Genomic DNA, 18,565 nt, shown 5'->3' with positions numbered 1-18,565 from the left:
ATTTAACTCATGGGATTCTTTTTAATGTTTGATATGTTACTGTTTTATATACGCTGTAAGCCACCCAGAGTGGCTGGGGAAACCCAGCCAAATGGGTGGGATATAATAAATAAATAAATAAATAAATAAATAAATAAATAAATAAATAAATAATAATAATAATAATCTGACTACTGTGTTCACTTTCGTGGAATTACCACTTTCTTTTCTGAGATGCCTTTTAGTACAGGAGATTAGTGCAAGAGTAGAATTTCAGCCACACGTTTCAGCTGAAAGTACAAAAATCACCCCCAAAATCTCTCATAAGCTCAGATGAAGCAGAGGAACCACTGATGTCAGAGACACTGCAGATGGCTAAGTTCATATAATTCCATTTATTCCTCCCTCTCCCCCTTCCCCACATGATTCCAACCTCCAACTTCACCTCTACGCCCACTTACCACAAATTTTCTGGGAGCTACAGTGGGGATGTGAAATTCCCATAGCACTAAAGGCAGCACACGGTACCCCCCCCCCATTATTCTGGTTCTAAGTTAATGCAGTATTACTTTTTAAAAACAAATGCTAGCAGCAATTGGACCATTAAAGACAATGGATTTTTTTCTGCAATTAGCTGCTGATGTTACATTTTAGGAGCATTTTAGTGCTTTGCACAATTTACAAACCTTATCCCATTAAGGGCAGAATATATTTTTCCATAATTGAATGATACAGAGTTAAGCAAAAGCCGATTTCCTCACTTTCTTCAGTAAGTTTATAATGAAAAGGCTCTGAACCAGTCTATTATTGAATCATATACTCAAGGCCACATCATATACTAGAGGACACATGTTTAATTCCAGATGTGGTGACACACAAGACCAGCTCCAATACATACTCTTTTTCAGTATGGCTGAGAACACGCACACACGGACACACAGTGTCCAAATTGCACGGCAGGTCCTGTTTTCTTGCTATTATAATAGTTCGTTAGCAAGATATAATTTAGGACAAAATTAAACTTCAGAAAGTGGGATTCGAAAAACTGAAGTCAGTTTCATTCAGGATATGTAAAACAGAACAACTGGTTTTTAACGACAAAACACACTTGGTAGTCTCATTAACCCCTGCTGGCTAAAATGCAAACATGATTTGTAGATAAAAGGTAATATCCCACATTCCCCCCTTCTGAAAGAAAGTATCCACCAGCAGTACAGGGGAGGGAAGCATTCTGGATTATTCCTCCTCCCCTCTGTCTCCACCTCATGTGCTCCAGTTGCCCCCCCATCCCTATGGAGCAGGTTTTATTTTTAAAGAACTTGTCAAACAGTGAATAGTCCCTCTTTGTTCTGTTTTCCCCAGGCAACAGCTGGATATTTGTCATGGCAACTTGAAAAATTATATCATAAATAAATATACCACAAAACATTAGGAAAGCTTATGTAATCATGTTTGAATAGGAAATGCATACAAAAAAAAAGACAGTCAAATCTCATTTAGATTTAAATAACTGAATTGCCTCTGAATTGCCAACTATACCATTCTCCAAACTATACCATTGACCAAAACCAGAGGAAGCGATTACACTGTGACTGAACTTGTACAGACACAAAATAATAAATCTGAGTTTACAAGCAAATAAATAAATAAATAAATAAATAAATAAATAAATATCTCATTTGACAGACCTTTTACTCCTTAAACTGAAAACTACCTATTGTTCTTGAAGCATTTTAAAATCCACTTACCCATTGCTTTCGTTTCTTCTCTTTTTGCATTTAAAAGAGAAAATTTAAATTTTGCTCTCACTTCACTTTTTGGACAACTAACTAGAAGTAAATACAGTGAAAGGTAATCTTTGCTTTCATCATCCAGTCCTTTGGGGTTTACTCTCAGGCACCTGAAATAAAGAACATAAGAAGCAAGTCTTAGAAACATCAACTTGTTCTCCAATCCATAAAGGCCTAACTTGCTAAGATACTTAAAAATTGGAGTACTGTTGTGATATGATTTTTTACACATACACAATAAGTCCCCTGGGTTCCGGAGATCAGTTTTTTAAACTTACATATGTATTCAACACCCATGACCTCCAGTTGCTCATATCTATATATCCCTATTGCTCTTCTCCTGCTGTCACACCTTTCAATACTCCAAGGAGCGACCATATATACAGTGGTGTTCTCCTGAAATGCTTCTTCAGAAGGGTGGGGCCCTCTTGAACAAAATGAGATTATTATTATTATTTATTACATTTCTATACCACCCTTCATCCAAGGATCACCGGGCAGTTTACAAATAGGGAACCCTGCTAGTGCCACACGGATGTGAGCTGAGCCATAATTTGCTTCCTCCACACAAGTCCACAAGGCAGCAAGTCATTCAACTAACCTTGGCTCCCGTGGCTTTGCTCACAGCACTGTGGCAGGAGCTGCAATGAAAGACCAGCAAAGCTGCAGCAATCTTTCTTCCGCGAACTTGGCTTGGCAATTGCTCTCAGTAACCTCACAAATGGAGATTTGAACCCAATGTCTCTCTGGCCCTAATCCAACACATTACATCATCTTGCCTTATTTTGCCACAAACTATATAGTATTTCAAACCATTAGCTGTTCGGATCTCTGTAATGTAGCAGAAAATCAGTGATAGTTTGCCCCACTTTCAACAATAAAAACAGTTTTAAGACTGGAGGATAAACCACCATACATGTCATTTTATTTATGACATATTCACAGATTCTCAAGAGACCGTATGCTTAAAGAAAAGAAAGTGAGAAGCCACTGACAAGTGACTAATACCTACCATTTCATTTTGTCATTTGGCCCTGATGAAAAAGTAGAACTCTTTAAAACTTCCCCCATTTCTTCTCGGCAGAAGCTGAAGTTATTAATGGTCCACATATAAGAAAATTTTACAACTTTAACCTGAATAAGAGATGAAGACAATCACGTAAATTCACCAGATTCACTTTTCTTCAGCTTAATTTTTTTAAAAGCAGTTATTGAAGAAATAACCTCAACTGGTTTAAACTGGTTTTTTGGGGGGAGGAATATCTCATAGAATTAAGGAGTCACTGCAGCTTATACTGTGCACTTGTTAAAAAAGCCAGTTTCAGAATAGGATTCCATAAGCTACCAATGTATGACATTTGAGCAAGATTCATTCCTTAGGGGCCCCTTATTTGATCAGTTATCCACCAGCAACTGCAGGCTTTTTCAGAGCCACAGGTTGAATTATTGTGGACTTTAAGTGGTTAATTCATTTGTCCTACATCTCAGCAACCTTCGGTTGTATTCAATAGCTGCACAAATAGAAGGAAGCTTGCACAATGAATGTTTCTCAATGGATGTCCTCACCTCTGCAAATCCTCCCAATCACTGGATACAACCTTCAGTATTTGATTTCTTGCCTATTATATTGCTGATCTCACCCGTCACCATATTTTTATCATTATTTTTGCACATAGTATACATTTTCTTTTTGAATTATGGTGCTGGAGGTGACTCTTGAGAGTCCCATGGACTGCAAAAAGATCAAACCTATCCATTCTTAAGGAAATCAGCCCTGAATGCTCACTGGAAGGACAGATCCTGAAGCTGAGGCTCCAATACTTTGGCCACCTCATGAGAAAAGAAGACTCCCTGGAAAAGACCCTGATGTTGGGAAAGATTGAGGGCATAAGGAGAAGGGGACGACAGAGGACAAGATGGTTGGATTGTGTTCTCGAAGCTACCAGCGTGAGTTTGACCAAACTGTGGGAGGCAGTGGAAGACAGGAGTGCCTGGCATCCTCTGGTCCATGGGGTCAAGAAGAGTCAGACACGACTAAACAATAACAAATACATTTTCTGATTGGTTCTCTTTATTATATTACTTTTTTTGCCTTCTTATTCCATTTACTTGGAACCAGAATTCTGGGTATCACATTGCATTACTGCTGGAAGCTATATCTGAAAGTGTCCTACTATTAAACATGCCATTAACAAAACCTGGACACACACATACATACAGGTATGTGGCTTACCTGTGTGTAACACCAGCTTTCAGCTATAGGACCACTGGACATCTCTCCAGGTGGTGGAGGAGTGGAGACTCTTGACATCCCCACTTTATTGCAATTTTTTACAGTATAAAGGCAGCAATTCAATTGTCAGTATTCTTCCTACAGAAATTAAGATAAAACAATGCATTAGTATTTAGAAAAAGTACAGCCAAGTACTCACTATTAAGGTATTACTTTAACTACTTACGGTAGACGTTAGATAAATTACTGAAAAAATATCAAGGGTAATTGTAAGACAAGTCTATTGACCAGATATCAATGACCAACAAAAGTTTGTGTTCCACCCATGTAAATGAAAGATATATTGTGCTTTAGTACCCCAGGAAGGACATCCCTCAATTTTCAGATGGGACACAGTCAAAGTGCGATTGTCTAAACATCAGTAAACCTGCATTACTCTTGGGGATGTGTGAAATCAGTGGGAGGCTGATTAAGTTATATGTGTGCTATAGAAGAATAAATTCTTCTCAGCTAGAAATCTGTGAAGACTATCTTTTGAAAAGCAGGTGGCTTTTACAGCAGCTGAATCAGAGTAGATATTTCTATCTGAAGTCATTCATGCATTATGTCTATCCAAAAGTTCTTCTCTACTCTGTCCTTGACTGAAAAGTACCCTTTAGTTCAGAGGCTCTGGTATGTGCAATTGCCTTTACTTTTTATTATAGGATGGCTGCCATGTCTATACATGGCACAATCCCAAATTGAAAGCAAGGTAATTTGCTATTGTCTTAAAGCAAAAAAGCAAAATCTATACACTCCAACCAGTACTCCAATTCTTCATGAATAACCTTCCTGTCCCAATTTACAATAATAGTAAGAGCACACCAGTTGTTTTGATTATTTAAAAGCTGCCTCCTAGGACTTCACACCTTCCAAGAAGTTTTATAGAACACCACACTACATAATATGGAGAGTCTACCTCTTATTAAATTGCAAATGATTGGTTAGTTCAGGCTCCTGGGCACTCGTAACCTGGCTACTGTGATGCTCAACTGTGTTATTTATTCCTCCATTCTGCTAAACTAGTCTTGTATTTAACAACTTGCCTGGTAGTCATAAGAGACCAGAATTCCATGGGTATAAGGATATGAAATTCCATGAAGACAAGTGAGCAGACTGCCAGAGGAAGGAAAAATTGACTCAACCCTTTTCTGCCAATGTGCTTAGTAGAAGATCTTTTAAACAGCCTTCTAAGAGGCTAGTAGCTTGGAGGAGAGGGGTTGGCCTCCTCTGTGGCCAGGATGAAAACACAAAATACTAGCTTGTTTCCAAACTAGTAAAAAAAGGCTGGTAACTTTTGAGGGCATATTTACAAGTTGCCCTAAATTGTGTTACTGTTCAAAGATGTCTGCACATGCTCATTAAAAGCTAAGCTAAATGCGAAGAAAGGATACAATTTCCCTGAAGAGGTCATGACTCCTCTAGGGCTGGGGAGCAAGAAGCTTCCACTCCTGCTATTACTATCAAATAACCCCATAAAAAGATTTGGTGGCAATCATACAAGTGTGTTCTAGACTTCATTTAGTAGAAAACTGTTAGTTGATCAATCAAATAAGGCAAAAATGAAATGAACGGCATATCAGCCCTATAATTGCTTCTTCAAACACTATCCTCTGCTTACTACGTCTCTGCCATATTTCTGCATGCTGCCTTGTGATGATTACTGTTCCTATAAATGAATATTCCATGCGGAAAATGGGGTTGTAAGCCCACTCAGGATGACTTTTCAGTATAGAAGTTACACAAAAGTAGACCCACAAAGTAGTTTAATTTATTGTCAACTATATTGAAGTTTCAGCCACTTATCATTTATAGTTTTCTTTCTGTAAATAAAAAGCGGCTGAAGCAAAACACATCCCAAGAAGAGCAAATAAAACTTACAAATGGGCTATCCCCGTGAATTTTTTCAAACAAAACTCAACCAAATGTAGTGCTATTTTGGGACATTTTTTCACCCTTATATACAATCACCTTGGGATATAAAAATACTCCCTAATACTCTTAATTTTTGTTTATGAATTAACATCTTGGCTAAAAAAAGATGGCCATGTGATTTCTCAAGTGAAAATCAATCCAGGGAAGCTTAGGGGGAAAAATGTCCTTTTCCTGACGCAACACATAGCTTTGCTTGGGATACCCTACTCCAAAATACATTGGAAGAAAGTGTCAGTGTAGTGTAGTGTAGTGTAGTGTTTACGACTAGGACCTAGGAGACCAGGGTTCAAATCCCCACTCAGCCATAAAGCTCAATGGGTAACTTTGGGCCAGTCACCATCTCTTTTAAGGAAGGTCAATAATACTTATAACAATACACAGCAGCACATATTTTGACAACTTTTAAGAGTCAAATATTATCAAAATTTTGGCCATTCAATTTGGTAGTAATACAAATATCTGTGCTTTAAGAATCTGAGCCCATTGGCTCCTAGTTGTTTATATATTTTGGAAACCAATGATGCTGCAAACCATATAGCTTGTGTTACAAGCAAAATAGATACCATAACCTTTGCATTAATAATTATAGTTTTAAAATAATTTCTACTCTATCCTTGCCCATGAAGAAACAATAGTGCCATCTACTTCAGAAATATATTTTTTAAAAGCTTAATACAATAGGCACAACCCAGCCAAGTTAAACAATTTATAACATCCTCTTAAACATGTTTACTCAACAGAAAGTTCCACTGCATTCCATGAATCTCGCTCCTAATAAAGGATTGCAGCTTAAATCTCACTGATTTCTATAGAGCATTCAAGTACACATTGAGCATCTTCCATTTAAATAAATGGGATCTAAAAGTGCTTAACTTTGGCTGGATTGTGCCCAGTGTGGATTTATGACAGTGTGGATTATCAGAAAGAATGAGAGAGAACAGCTTTAAACTGAAGCTTTGGCAATATGTGTACGAACATCTAAAATCACTATGGGAATTCTGTTGGTAGTTACAGGCTATGCTTTTTAATGTTCTGCTTGCAGAAGTTATCAAAAAGTAATTGTAGATATGTAATCAGTGGAACTCCTAAAGCATAGGTTCAGTATGGGTTGCTCATTTCACAAAACAAAAATAAATCTAGCCACTTCTGTTTGCAGCAAACAGCCCAGAGCCTCAAAGATGAAGCTGAATTGTCCTCAAGTGGTCTCTTACCTTAATTCTTAAATTTGTGCTAGCATTATTAATGCTTCGCGGTCCCATTGTGCTATGTGTTGTACATGACTGACGTCTTCTCCACTCAAGATCAAAGACAATATACACCAGAAGTGCAAAACACATAGACAAGGTAACAGTAAGATTAAGATGAATAACTGTCAGAGCACTTCACAATTGTCTACTGTCAAGCTTTCTTTCATGGTTCACAGGACAGCACAGGGAAGCTGTTAAAGATAGATCTGATCTGAGGAGGTACATAACATCCGCTTTTTATATGTTTACAATGAAGTACTTCAATGCATTTGGTGCCCTGGGAACAGGAAGAAACTTCTTGTAAAGTTTGATCAAATGGGCATCCCTGGAAGCCCACAGCTGCAAACATCTCAGTGCTCAAGATAAAGCAGACAAATGCAGGTGGAAAGATGCAGAATTGCACATAAAACTCAACAGTATCATTAGGACAGCAGCTAGCATCTTACCACCAGATCCTGTTTCCTAAATTTCGCTAAACACCAATATAAAATATTGTGCTCTTCTTTTAACACATTTAATGGTTAAAAAAATTATAATGCTTTATTTAAAATATATTTAAAAAGAATAACAAATTAAGAATCAGCTTTATTGTTTTAGACCTCTGGCTAAAGATGCAGCATTTGCTGAATTATGTAATTAGTTGTATAATAAAGAAGACTCCTTAGTATTAAGGCCAAACTTTTGTTCTACAAGCAAAACCAAACTGGGATACAGTCACTCAGCAATGAAGTGATCTAGTCTTGTTAGCAAGAAAATAGTTTGCTCAAGATGACCAGCTGTAGCTGGAAAACCGAGGGGGTGCGTGCACACAGATTTCTCATATGATATTAATCACCAGGACTTCTACTAAAATTAGTTCCTTCTTACCTTTGCACTAATATTGTATTATGCTACCTTCCTTAAAAACAAACCTTTCTAATATACTCAACTCAACATTTTCTCCAGGTATCTCATGCCCACAAGGAACAATTTGAGAGGTTCAAGGAAGAATAAAAGCAATAGCACAATCTTAAACTTGGTTTACAAAATGTCAACTTTAGCCAAACATCTGTCTATAAGATATTCATCCATATTCTATCCTATTTCTGAAACCCAGGAACAAATGCACTAACCACTAGCACACTTCTAAAATTAGGAAACTGTAGGTATAGATATACAGTAGTAGAGTCTTCTGCATGCACAGAATTGGGAGGGAAGCACTTGGCTGTATCACTGTGCCTTGTAGCAGCTGTCAGAAGAACCCTTCCAAATTTCCAAGAGGGGAGAGAAGAGTCCAAGGGCATCTGCTCCCACCCCAGACCTATCACAAGGGCACATTTCCAGAACTAATCTAATTTAATAACCACAAGTAGCAACAGGTAAGAGTAATACTGATGGTGCAGCCACTTAACGCTCCCATTCTGCTAAACCAGATGATCAAGTACTTATTCTTGGATTTGGTGGGAGGCACTGGTTAACTGTTAGGCTAGCACACTACAAATAGAAATAATAATAAATGTTATCATTTAAAAGAAATATCATTTAAAAGTCCTAAATATTGATCACTGATCTCCACCTGCACCCTTTTATGTGCATACCTTGAGAAATATGATACCTGCTTCTAATGGTTAAGCTGTTCCAACAGGTTAACTGCAAGTTTATACATGCAAAATGGAACAGGCATGTTTATTTTAATTGAAAGAGTGAGAAGTACAAACTTCTGAACCTTATTTACGTTCTATTTCAATAGATCAATCTTTTAAATACAGATAAAGAGATCTAGCCAAGTCTACAAGCCTCATCTTACACAGTTAACTCCATGAACACTACAGCAAGTTACTGCACATAATTATACAGATCATGAAATCCAATTTAAAGGCATTATGAATTGCATATCAAACTAAAATATTTAGTCTGTTTCAGAAATGTATGAGCAAAAGATGTATTAATCACAAACAGCTCTACTTTATTAGCTTTAGGATTTTACCAAAGCCAAGAGGATCATAGTTGGATTGTTTTTAGTAAGTCAAGTTCAGATTTGTGCTGGGTTATGAACTCTAGAGACACAGACATATCTCTTGGTGTAAAAAACGTAAAGGTGCTAACTGACAAATGAAGTTAGTACAAATTCAAGTCAATTGTCAAAGAATGGGTCTACACTTTTGAGTCATATTTCTTTTCTTAGGATTTTTGCTTATGCCTCGTCGTCGTCATCATCATCATACCACAAAATAAATTGATAACCTGAGTTCATCTTGCTTTCTGAAACCACCCAGACAGTGGTTTATAATAATAATAATAATAATAATAATTTTTATTTATACCCTGCCCTCCCCAGCCAAGGCTGGGCTCAGAGCGGCCACCAAATATCATTACACAAGTTTATACTTACCAAAACCAAACAGCATTAGCAGCTGTCTTCCATAATTCTTATTGCCTTGGTGAGCGTACCACCACCTCAGGCAGGTGTGATGAGCCCCAGCTGTCTCAACTGGAAGCTACAGCAGTGGTTGGGAAGTAGCCTGGCAGCTGCAGAGCAATCCCTATCTCTTTCCCAGCTCTAAGGGTTATTTGGTCATGGCACTGTAAAGGGGGCCAGAGCCCCTTGGCCCTAGACAACCAAACCAAGCAGGCTTTACACCTCCTTTTACACATAATGCAAAACACTTGTTTGGCTGTTTGTGCTGGAACTTTGGGCATACACTTTGCACCCTCCTCATATCCTTCAATTCTCTCACTTTAGAATTTAAATATTCATGCCAAAGCCTTGAACTTATGCACTTCCCTGTCCCTTCTGTGGGCAAATTCCCTTTTTCACTTTCTGACTTGATGAGGCCACATTTTGCCTAATTTGGACACAACAGCCAACTATGTTTTGATCAAACCAGGAAATGAGAGCTGGAACAGGTGCATCCAGGGCAGGGAGAAGAAGCACAGGAGCCCAAGGTTGCACATGAATATTCAAACCATAGTTCCCCACTGCAGGTGAATGGATCCAGTATTGAAAAGCAACCGCTTTTATGCAGTTACATTTTGGCAATGAATTTTAGCTGGCCAATAAGAATTTATGGAGTGGTGTCAATGTAAGAAATAACTCTGTAGCATCATCAAGAACTTAGGATCCAGGAAGGCAAAGTAAGAAAGGCTGCTCCATTAGCCAGATGAATATGATATAATCATGCACCTTAATTGCAAATTTGCGTTTTGCCATCCATCATCCGAAGACAAAAATAATATGGTGTGCTTCCATGGTGTGCCAGTATCTAGAAAAAGCTTCACCCAACTTAGCACTTGCTAAATTACAGGTGCTTAGGAATTAACATACACAGCTTCTTACAGTCTTAACTCAGGGGCCTTCGTTGGGTAGTGGAGTGTGCTGTGCTTTTCCAACTCCTCATAACTGTAGGAGTGAACTAGGACTACACAACACAAATGAAGTACTAATAAGCAGATTCCCTCACCAAACTACAAAGGAATAACCTTGTAAGCAAAAAACCCCAAAAACAAATTACCTTGAGAAAACATTTATAACACTGAGCCCCGAGATCAATGAAGTGACACTGCCATACTGTTTTAGTCACATGACAGTACTTTTCCCCTCGTCCAATGTTTAAAGGTCTATATTACAATGCCACATAAGATCAACAATTAGTTGGAACCAAACTACCTGCAGGGGGGAGGAAGGGTATATTCATACCAATTTCTCATTCCCTCTGCATTTCCATAAAAGCAGTTCTCTGAGGGTCTGAGGGGCTTCCAAAACATTACAGGAAGTGGAGCCAGGGGCATCAGTTAAAATCATCCCCTCCTCTAGCAACAGCCTCTGCTGGATCTCAGCCTCTTCCATGAATGGAAGAAGTCCTTCCATTTGTGGATGGTGATGTCTAGATCTAACCCAATAAAAACTGTTGAGATTATCACAGAACAACACAGAACTCCTAGTGCTGCATGTAGCAAACAGAAAACTCACCTCAGCAGTTTGCATTCCCTTTTTTTTATCCATGCAATCATAATACACATACAGGAAAGGGAGAGCAAGTGGATTACTGCACTTCTAAATGTCTACCTCTTTCACAGAAATGCTGCCCTGGAGACCTTCTACAAAGAGTGGAGGGTTACAATCCAATCCCTACTCCTCTCTTTAATGAGTGTACAACAAACAGCTGTGTGCAGAATACATTGTCCTGAATGTTTCTTCAAGGCAGTCAAACCGCAGTTCGGTTTGTGCTCAGAACAAAGAGAAATGCTACGGTGCCAAAGCAACTGAGCAGATAACAGTACCAAGCTACCAAATTAGACAAGATTTATTTAAACTGGATTTTGTATATCATTCTCAGGTTATATATATATATGTGTGTGTGTGTGTGTGTGTGTGTGTGTCCTATCTTCCAAACACTGAAGGCAGCTTATATGGGTTTTTGTCATCTGACCTTTATACCAACTCCATGAGACCGAGAAGCAAATCAAGTTTTATTTTCATAGTAGCAGCTAATTCACATAATTATCTTCCTTCTTATAATTTTTAGATTATGTCAAGTATGAATAGGACAAACCTGTGTGTGCAGCATATACAGGTGCACTTCCCAAAATTATATGACTGAAGATGCTTGAAGTTTACCAAAAAGTAATCCTGAGTACAGAATTAATTTGGACAGATCAAGCATGAGAACCACCACTTAGTCTGAGGACAGGAGAAACCCTGCTTTGAATGCTGCTGTCTTCAAGGGAACTCAGTTTTTATCAGCAGCAGGTCTCTCCTTTGATGAGCTTTCTTTGCACCTTGCTTGGAATTCCAAACCATCAGCTGATTTTTGGCACTTCAAAGCACTGTCACCCAATTCCATTGGCACATCAGGTGACTGACAGGTGGATGGCCTTGTCTAGCTGTCAAATTTGGGGGCTAAGATAGATAAGAATCAAGCCCACTGGCCAGATCCAGTCCCCACCCTTCATGTAATAAATTCCGTTCAAATGATGCCTGCTATGCTCGATCCTTCCAGGTTTTGCGGTATACAGTTGTACCTTGGTTCTCAAACACCTTATGACTTGAACATTTTGGCTCCCAAATGCCACAAACCTGGAAGTGAGTGTTCCGGTTTGCAAACGTTTTCTGGAAGTTGAACCTCCAACGCAGCTTCCAATTGAGTGCAGGAAGCCGCATCTTGGTTTTCAAATGTTTTCGGAAGTCAAACAGACTTTCAGAACGGATTCTGTTTGAGAACCAAGGTATGATTGTATAGCAAAAACCTTTCAATAAATATATGAGCTGTAAATGGTTTTAGTCTAAAATTTTAGAGAAATACATGTCTATGCCTTTTTTTTACCAAATTTTGGATTTATTATAGTCCTGTAAATTTGTCTCTAAGCTGCTATGTGTGTCTTATTAAATGAAGAAGTTCATATTTATTGTTGTTGTTGTTGTTTTCTTATATGCCGTTCTTCCTTCTGAAAGTTCCCAGGGAGGCTAACATTTCTAATAAAACCATGCTAACAGAAAGTCTTAAAAATCACATTTAAAACTACAAATACACAATGAATATATTGCAACAGGTATAACACAGCAATTTAGGCAGGTGATGCAGGTAACATCCATTTCCCTTATAGATTAATACTTTACTCAGGATTTTTTCGTGTTAACTTCAAGTGTCTTCAATCTGTAGGACCTGTAGGAATAAACAAGTTTTTACCTGACACCTAAACAAAACTAGTGTAGGTGCCAACCTGATTTCTAAATGGACAAATTTCCATAAGCAGGGTACCATCACTGAGAATGCACTGCTTCATGTGATTGCCCCAAGAACACATCAATGGCACTAGTACCAAAGCCTCTCCCCACTTCACATCTTAAACTCTAGTTGGCTGGTACTGGGAGGCATGACCCTTTATATACTTAGAGCCTGAGCTGTTTAGGGCTTTATATGTTAGTACCAACCCCTTGAATTCGGCTTGGCATATCTCACTGACATTGCCCCTGACAACACACAGGTAGTGGCTTTCTATGTCAGTTGCAGCTTCCAAACCATCTTCAAGGTTAACATTGCTAATAAAGCAAACCTGTTAAGCAATCTACATTAGGAGGTGGCAATTGGCAATCCCTTCACAAACATAAAGCCAGATGCAGATGCACTAAGAATTTACATACTTACATACCAATTTTGGAGGGAGAATTTTATTTCCAAAATGACACAAACTTTCCCTTTATGTTGAGAGTACAAAGCAATGCAATGCAATCTGAAATACTTAGTGGATATAAAAAGCATTTATTAGAATAATCCACTGAGAGATCCAGGCCTCCATGCCAGAAAGGTAGAGACACATAATTTGTAGTAAACAATAGTGATTCATTTACTACAGCATGACTACAGTGGTGTAAGCAGCCAATAGCAATAGGAATTCATTTCCTGTGTAGGAGAGGAAGGTCAAAACAGATTAATTTGAGCCACACATTTTCCTTTGGGCTGGGCTCCATTGCAGGAAGGGCAAGATATAAATTTAATAAATAATAATGTTTCAAGCTCCAAACAAACTGCACTGAAGTTCCAGCTGAACAATGTAACTGGTTTCCTGAAAAATGCATTTAGGACTAGGGGTGCTTAAAGATAATTGCTAAAACTGACATTAGACTACTTCAAACTACTCAGTAACATAATCCAATGTCTGGTTAAATACATTCCAAATCCATACCCACAGTCAAAGCTGGCCCATCCATGAGGCAAGGTGGGCAACTGCCTCTGACAGCAGGACCCATAGGGGCAGCAGATCCCAATATAGATCTTTATCCCCACCCCACCCCCTGCTCATGATGTAGATCTGCATTTACTTCTTCCCTGGTGGGGAGGAAGTTACTATTGTGTGGTTTTCCTCAGTTGCCAAAATGTCTTGGGCCAGCCCTACCCACTCCACTCTCAAGGAGTTACATAGCAAACACAACAGTCCACTTCAAAGCAATGAAAAAGGAAAAGGGTCTGAAAATATTTTTAACAAAATGCAATCCATGTCTTGTGTGAGCAATGTGTATCTGAGCACTGTACAACTTTGTACTGTTAAACATAGACTCTGCAAATGAAGTTTGGGATTCCTGACATACAGCATCTCTCACATACAAACCAAGTCTCTCTAATAGTGCAAAATGAACTAAAATTGTTTGGTTGATATCTGGTGTTAGTCATACTCAAATTGTGCTCACTGAATTCACTAGACTACCAATTTCAATAGACTTATACCAATTTCAATAGGTGTACTCTAAGAAAAATTTAAGTTAGATATCACCCTTCATTTTTGTACCAGTTAGAGCTGAATTTTAATATAACTAGAAGATACACATTTCTTAAAATCAGATCAGTTTTGTATTCCTATATTATTCTGGGATCAAATTATCTTCAAAATTATTGTATTTACTTGGAGCACTGTAATATCCCACTTTCATTAGTAGCATCACAGTGGTAGGCGAGTGAAGGTGCACCAGTTTTACAGATAGAGAGCTGCAGTTTCAGGCTCATGCCTTTAATTCTGCTGAAATCACTGGAACCAAACTGATTTAAAGCCAAGCATTCATCTTAACCATTTTATGCATCATTTTAATTCTGACAGATTTAGTCAACAGTCCTCTGGAATAAAAGGCTATTTCAAATGTTGTTCTCAGTCTTTCATTTATTCTTAAATGCATGAGCCACAGAACTCAAAGCAGGCCTAATGTCAGAGAATGTCTCCTGATCACTGCTTAAAATGTTTGAAAGAATAAAAGACTTCTGTAAAAAATCAAGCATTTTTAAAAGAACGATAATGAGAAAAGGCAAGGATGCCAGTGAGGTGGAGAGGTATCCATGGGGGTTGGGGAATTTATTATAAAAAACAGTTTTAAAGTAACTAAATTATTACAACAATTTAGGAAGTTCAAAAGTTGCCATTAACATTTTTGTTGTTGACTGTCCTTCATGAAACAGATACAATGTACCATTCTTTAAGCATGCTAATAGTATTACATCTTCTGTTTATGTCTTCAAAACTTTCCATAAAATGTAAATAATTCCCAGATTTGTAAACACTGTGAAACCACAGCTTCAAATACAAATAAACTATAGGTTAACATGTATGAGTGCTTTTGCTTCCCTACTCCTGTCTTTGGGACAAAGGGAGAGAAATAAGCAAGAGTCAAACTTGTCTTGAGAGGTGTTTGTTTGTGCAAATGAGTGCTCATGGCTATTTCTCTCCAAACAAACACAAAGGTAGAAATGCCAGCTTTGCCCATTATGACAAGCCAGAATGAGGCTTGTTTCCTCGCTTACATGGGGACAGTCAGCAGAAAGGGAAGAGCTAAGTGTTCATACACTATGGTTAAGCACTGCATGCAAACAAGGCCAGAATAAGGGAAATATATTATTCCTAATCAAATATTTTAATTGATCTAATTTTAGTTACCGAGGGGGAAAACCTCAAGACATTTGTATAGCATGTGCAACATTAACATAATGGGTTTTGTTTACTAAATTACAAGTCATAGATTCTAAATTAGATTCTAACCAATAGAGCCACCAGAACATTGTTCAGAAAATCCATATTCCTGAGATATGCACAACGAAGAATTATGAGCTGAACTACCACAGACAATTTTTTATTTAAGTACTTTAAACAACTGGGCCCTGAAACTAAAACATATACAGATTGTCAGCTGGCTAACTGTAAAATTACTAGTACATACACAGAAAGCAGGAATGGGTGAGGAACTGGTCTTTCAGTTTCCCCCCTACATGTTCAAAGGAAGACCTGTTCAACTAACCACTTATTTACCAGGAAAATGTCATTACCAAACTGGAGGGGAAAGCGGGAGAGAAGGTGGAAGAGAGCGGGGTGGGGGTGGGAGAGAGAGAGAGAGAGAGAGCAACAGTGTATCTACCATATCATTGAGAAGAACATCAATAGTACTTTATGGAAGAATAAACTAGGCTGATGTGTGTAGTACTGTACTTTGAGACTGAAGATTTCTCCAAGGCCTCAAATGGGGAAAAAGTCTTCTTTGCCCACATACATTTTCAAGGGGAGCTTCCTTCAAAAATGGATGCATGCGCTCAAATTATGATAATGAAACTGTATCAGGCAATATTCTAAAGGACTTCTGCTTTAAAAACACATAGTCAAAACACAGTGACTAGTTAAATATGTCCATCTGAAATACAGGATGGTCAAGTGAAGGCTGGTCATCAAAAGAAACAAATACGAAAAGTTAACACCAGAGACCAATGTGAATTTAAATTTATAACAAGTCAGGATTTGAAATAATGTGCGGGTAAAAATTCACAGCAAAATACCTTGGTAAATCCAAGAATACCTGCCAATACTGTATTGTACCAAGAATGGAGAATGGCAAGATATAAAAGAACAAATAATCCTAAAGCACCTTCAAGACTGACATACTGTAGCGTATGCCTTCAAATAATATAAGAAAAAACCTTAAAAATCCACATTTGGGCAGTACCTTTTTTGAGACGAACCAAAATTTCACAGAAGCATGACACGTTTTTGAGTTCTACAGAACATCCTGCCTGATGACAAGCTCCAGAACACCTAAAAACTTGTTACACTTTTGTAACATTATGGTTGGTCCCAATAAAGGCATTGCCAAAGTGTGGATTTTGGGGGGAGTCATCTGTGAGATCTGTAGGCCTCAACTCCTTAACCAATGAGACTCTTGCAGCACCTGGGGTCTAGATTTTTCTGACACATGTTCTCAGACCACAAAAGATTATGCTAAGGCACATTTGTTAGCCTTTAAGGTGTCACAAGATCACCGGATATTTTTCACAACTACTCTTCTTCAACAGAATTAGGACTGTCCTGTAATTAAAACCGTGCGGAAGTTGGCCACAAAACACCTACAATGACATCTGGCCACGAAACACCTACAATGATATCTTGACCCTGCCTCTAAGGCTGCAATCTTACAGGGGGAGTAAGTCCTGCTGATATTTAGTTTCTGAACAAACATGAAGAGGAGAGCAAAACACCACAGGAAGAAGGTTGGTGGGGGGGGGTGAGAGAAAGAGAGATAAACAGAGGCAGAAATTGAGAGGAAGACTCATAGAGTAGCAAGTAGAGAAAGCCCTTGTCCAACGAATCACATTCCAAAGAGATTTGAATTAGACATAAAATGACAGCACTGCATCAAAAGGAAGCTTGTGTGTGTCTGTTTACCAGAAAGCATAGGATAAAAGAAAAGTGTATAAATATGCAAAGGCATCTGGGATTTCCTTCAAAAAAAAAAAAAGAGTATCCGGAAAACAAGGTGCAGAAACATCCCAGGCTGCCCCTGGGGTTAGCAAGGCGAGAGGCCCTGCTTAGAAGAGGGCTCCCCCCACCCGCGCACCCACCTCTCTTGGGCACCAACCTCTTTCTTTTGGGTGGGGGGGCCAGAATCATCAGTAACAATTTCATGGGGAGGAAGTAAGAGGAGCTTCCCGTGAGAAGTGCGTGTGTGCATATTGTGTGTATGTGAGAGAGCGAGAGCGAGGGCTGTGTGTGAAGTGTGTTACCCGAGTGCCAATGCAGCCCCCGCCCACAGAGAGGAGAGAAGGGCTGCCCCATAACCGACCCAGACTGAATCATCACCCCCCTGGATCCTTTTACCGGAGTTCGGCGCTGGCGGGGGGTCTCGGCCGGCCTCATACTGACGGGACTGGAAGAGGGGGCTCCGCTAGTCCGTGGCCCCCGCTGACGATGGCGTGAGGGGAAGAGGGCGAGGAGGGAGGAGGAGGAGGAGACGGCGGAGGAGGGGGCTGTGGCGGAAGCGTCGCGTCCGGGCAGAGCTGCTGGCGGCGGAGCCGCATTTCCCCCTCTCTCTCTCCTCCCGTCACAAGCCTCCTCGGCCACCCCTCAGGTGGGGAAGCGAGAGCGAGGAGCCCGGCCGGCCCACCTTCGCGCACGGGCGCGGGGCCCCTCTCGGCTCCCGTACACAGGGAAGAAAAAGAGGGGGGAGGGAAACGGGGGTGGGGGGGGGGAGAGAGCAAGCGAGAGAGAGAAACCCTCACAGAGGCGGCGGCGGCGGCCGTAGGCAGCTGCTTGTTGCTATTACTGCTGCCGCCGCCGCTTCCTCACTTCCGGGAGCGACGCGGCGTGTGTGTGACGTCATGACGCAGCCGGGGCACTGGCGCGTGTGGGGGATGGTTCCCCCCGCCAAAAAAAGAGCTGTGCCGGAGGGCTTATTTGAAGAGGAAGAAAAGTATAATATTTTTACTTTTTTAAAAAAACGACCCGAACGCCTCCATCCGGGTACTTGCAAGGGAAGCTCCGGTTCTGCTGAGGAAAGAACGTAGGTGCCTGTATGAGTCCGTGCCCAAGTCCATATTACTGTATAGGAACTTGCCTTTGGG

The 18,565-nt window shown here is 39.6% G+C and overlaps 1 protein-coding gene across 1 annotated transcript in view; it reads right to left on the bottom strand.

The window, feature by feature from the left end:
* The window catches only part of SPOPL (speckle type BTB/POZ protein like), a 31,487-nt gene extending 13,236 nt beyond the window's left edge, over nt 1-18,251 (bottom strand). The window contains exons 1-4 of the mRNA XM_081929808.1: nt 17,823-18,251; nt 4,003-4,140; nt 2,782-2,903; nt 1,728-1,879 (exon numbers count right to left, since the gene is read on the bottom strand). Coding sequence (XP_081785934.1) covers nt 1,728-1,879; nt 2,782-2,903; nt 4,003-4,080 — 352 coding nt within the window. The 5' untranslated portion in view covers nt 4,081-4,140; nt 17,823-18,251. The remainder of the gene's footprint in view (nt 1-1,727; nt 1,880-2,781; nt 2,904-4,002; nt 4,141-17,822) is intronic.
* Nucleotides 18,252-18,565: the final 314 nt, after the last annotated feature.

Source organism: Podarcis melisellensis (genome assembly GCF_964234715.1).
Source record: "Podarcis melisellensis genome assembly, chromosome: 1".
Lineage (NCBI taxonomy): Eukaryota > Metazoa > Chordata > Lepidosauria > Squamata > Lacertidae > Podarcis > Podarcis melisellensis.
The sequence above is the reverse complement of the archived record's forward strand: the minus strand, read 5'-3'. Positions and strand labels throughout refer to the sequence as shown.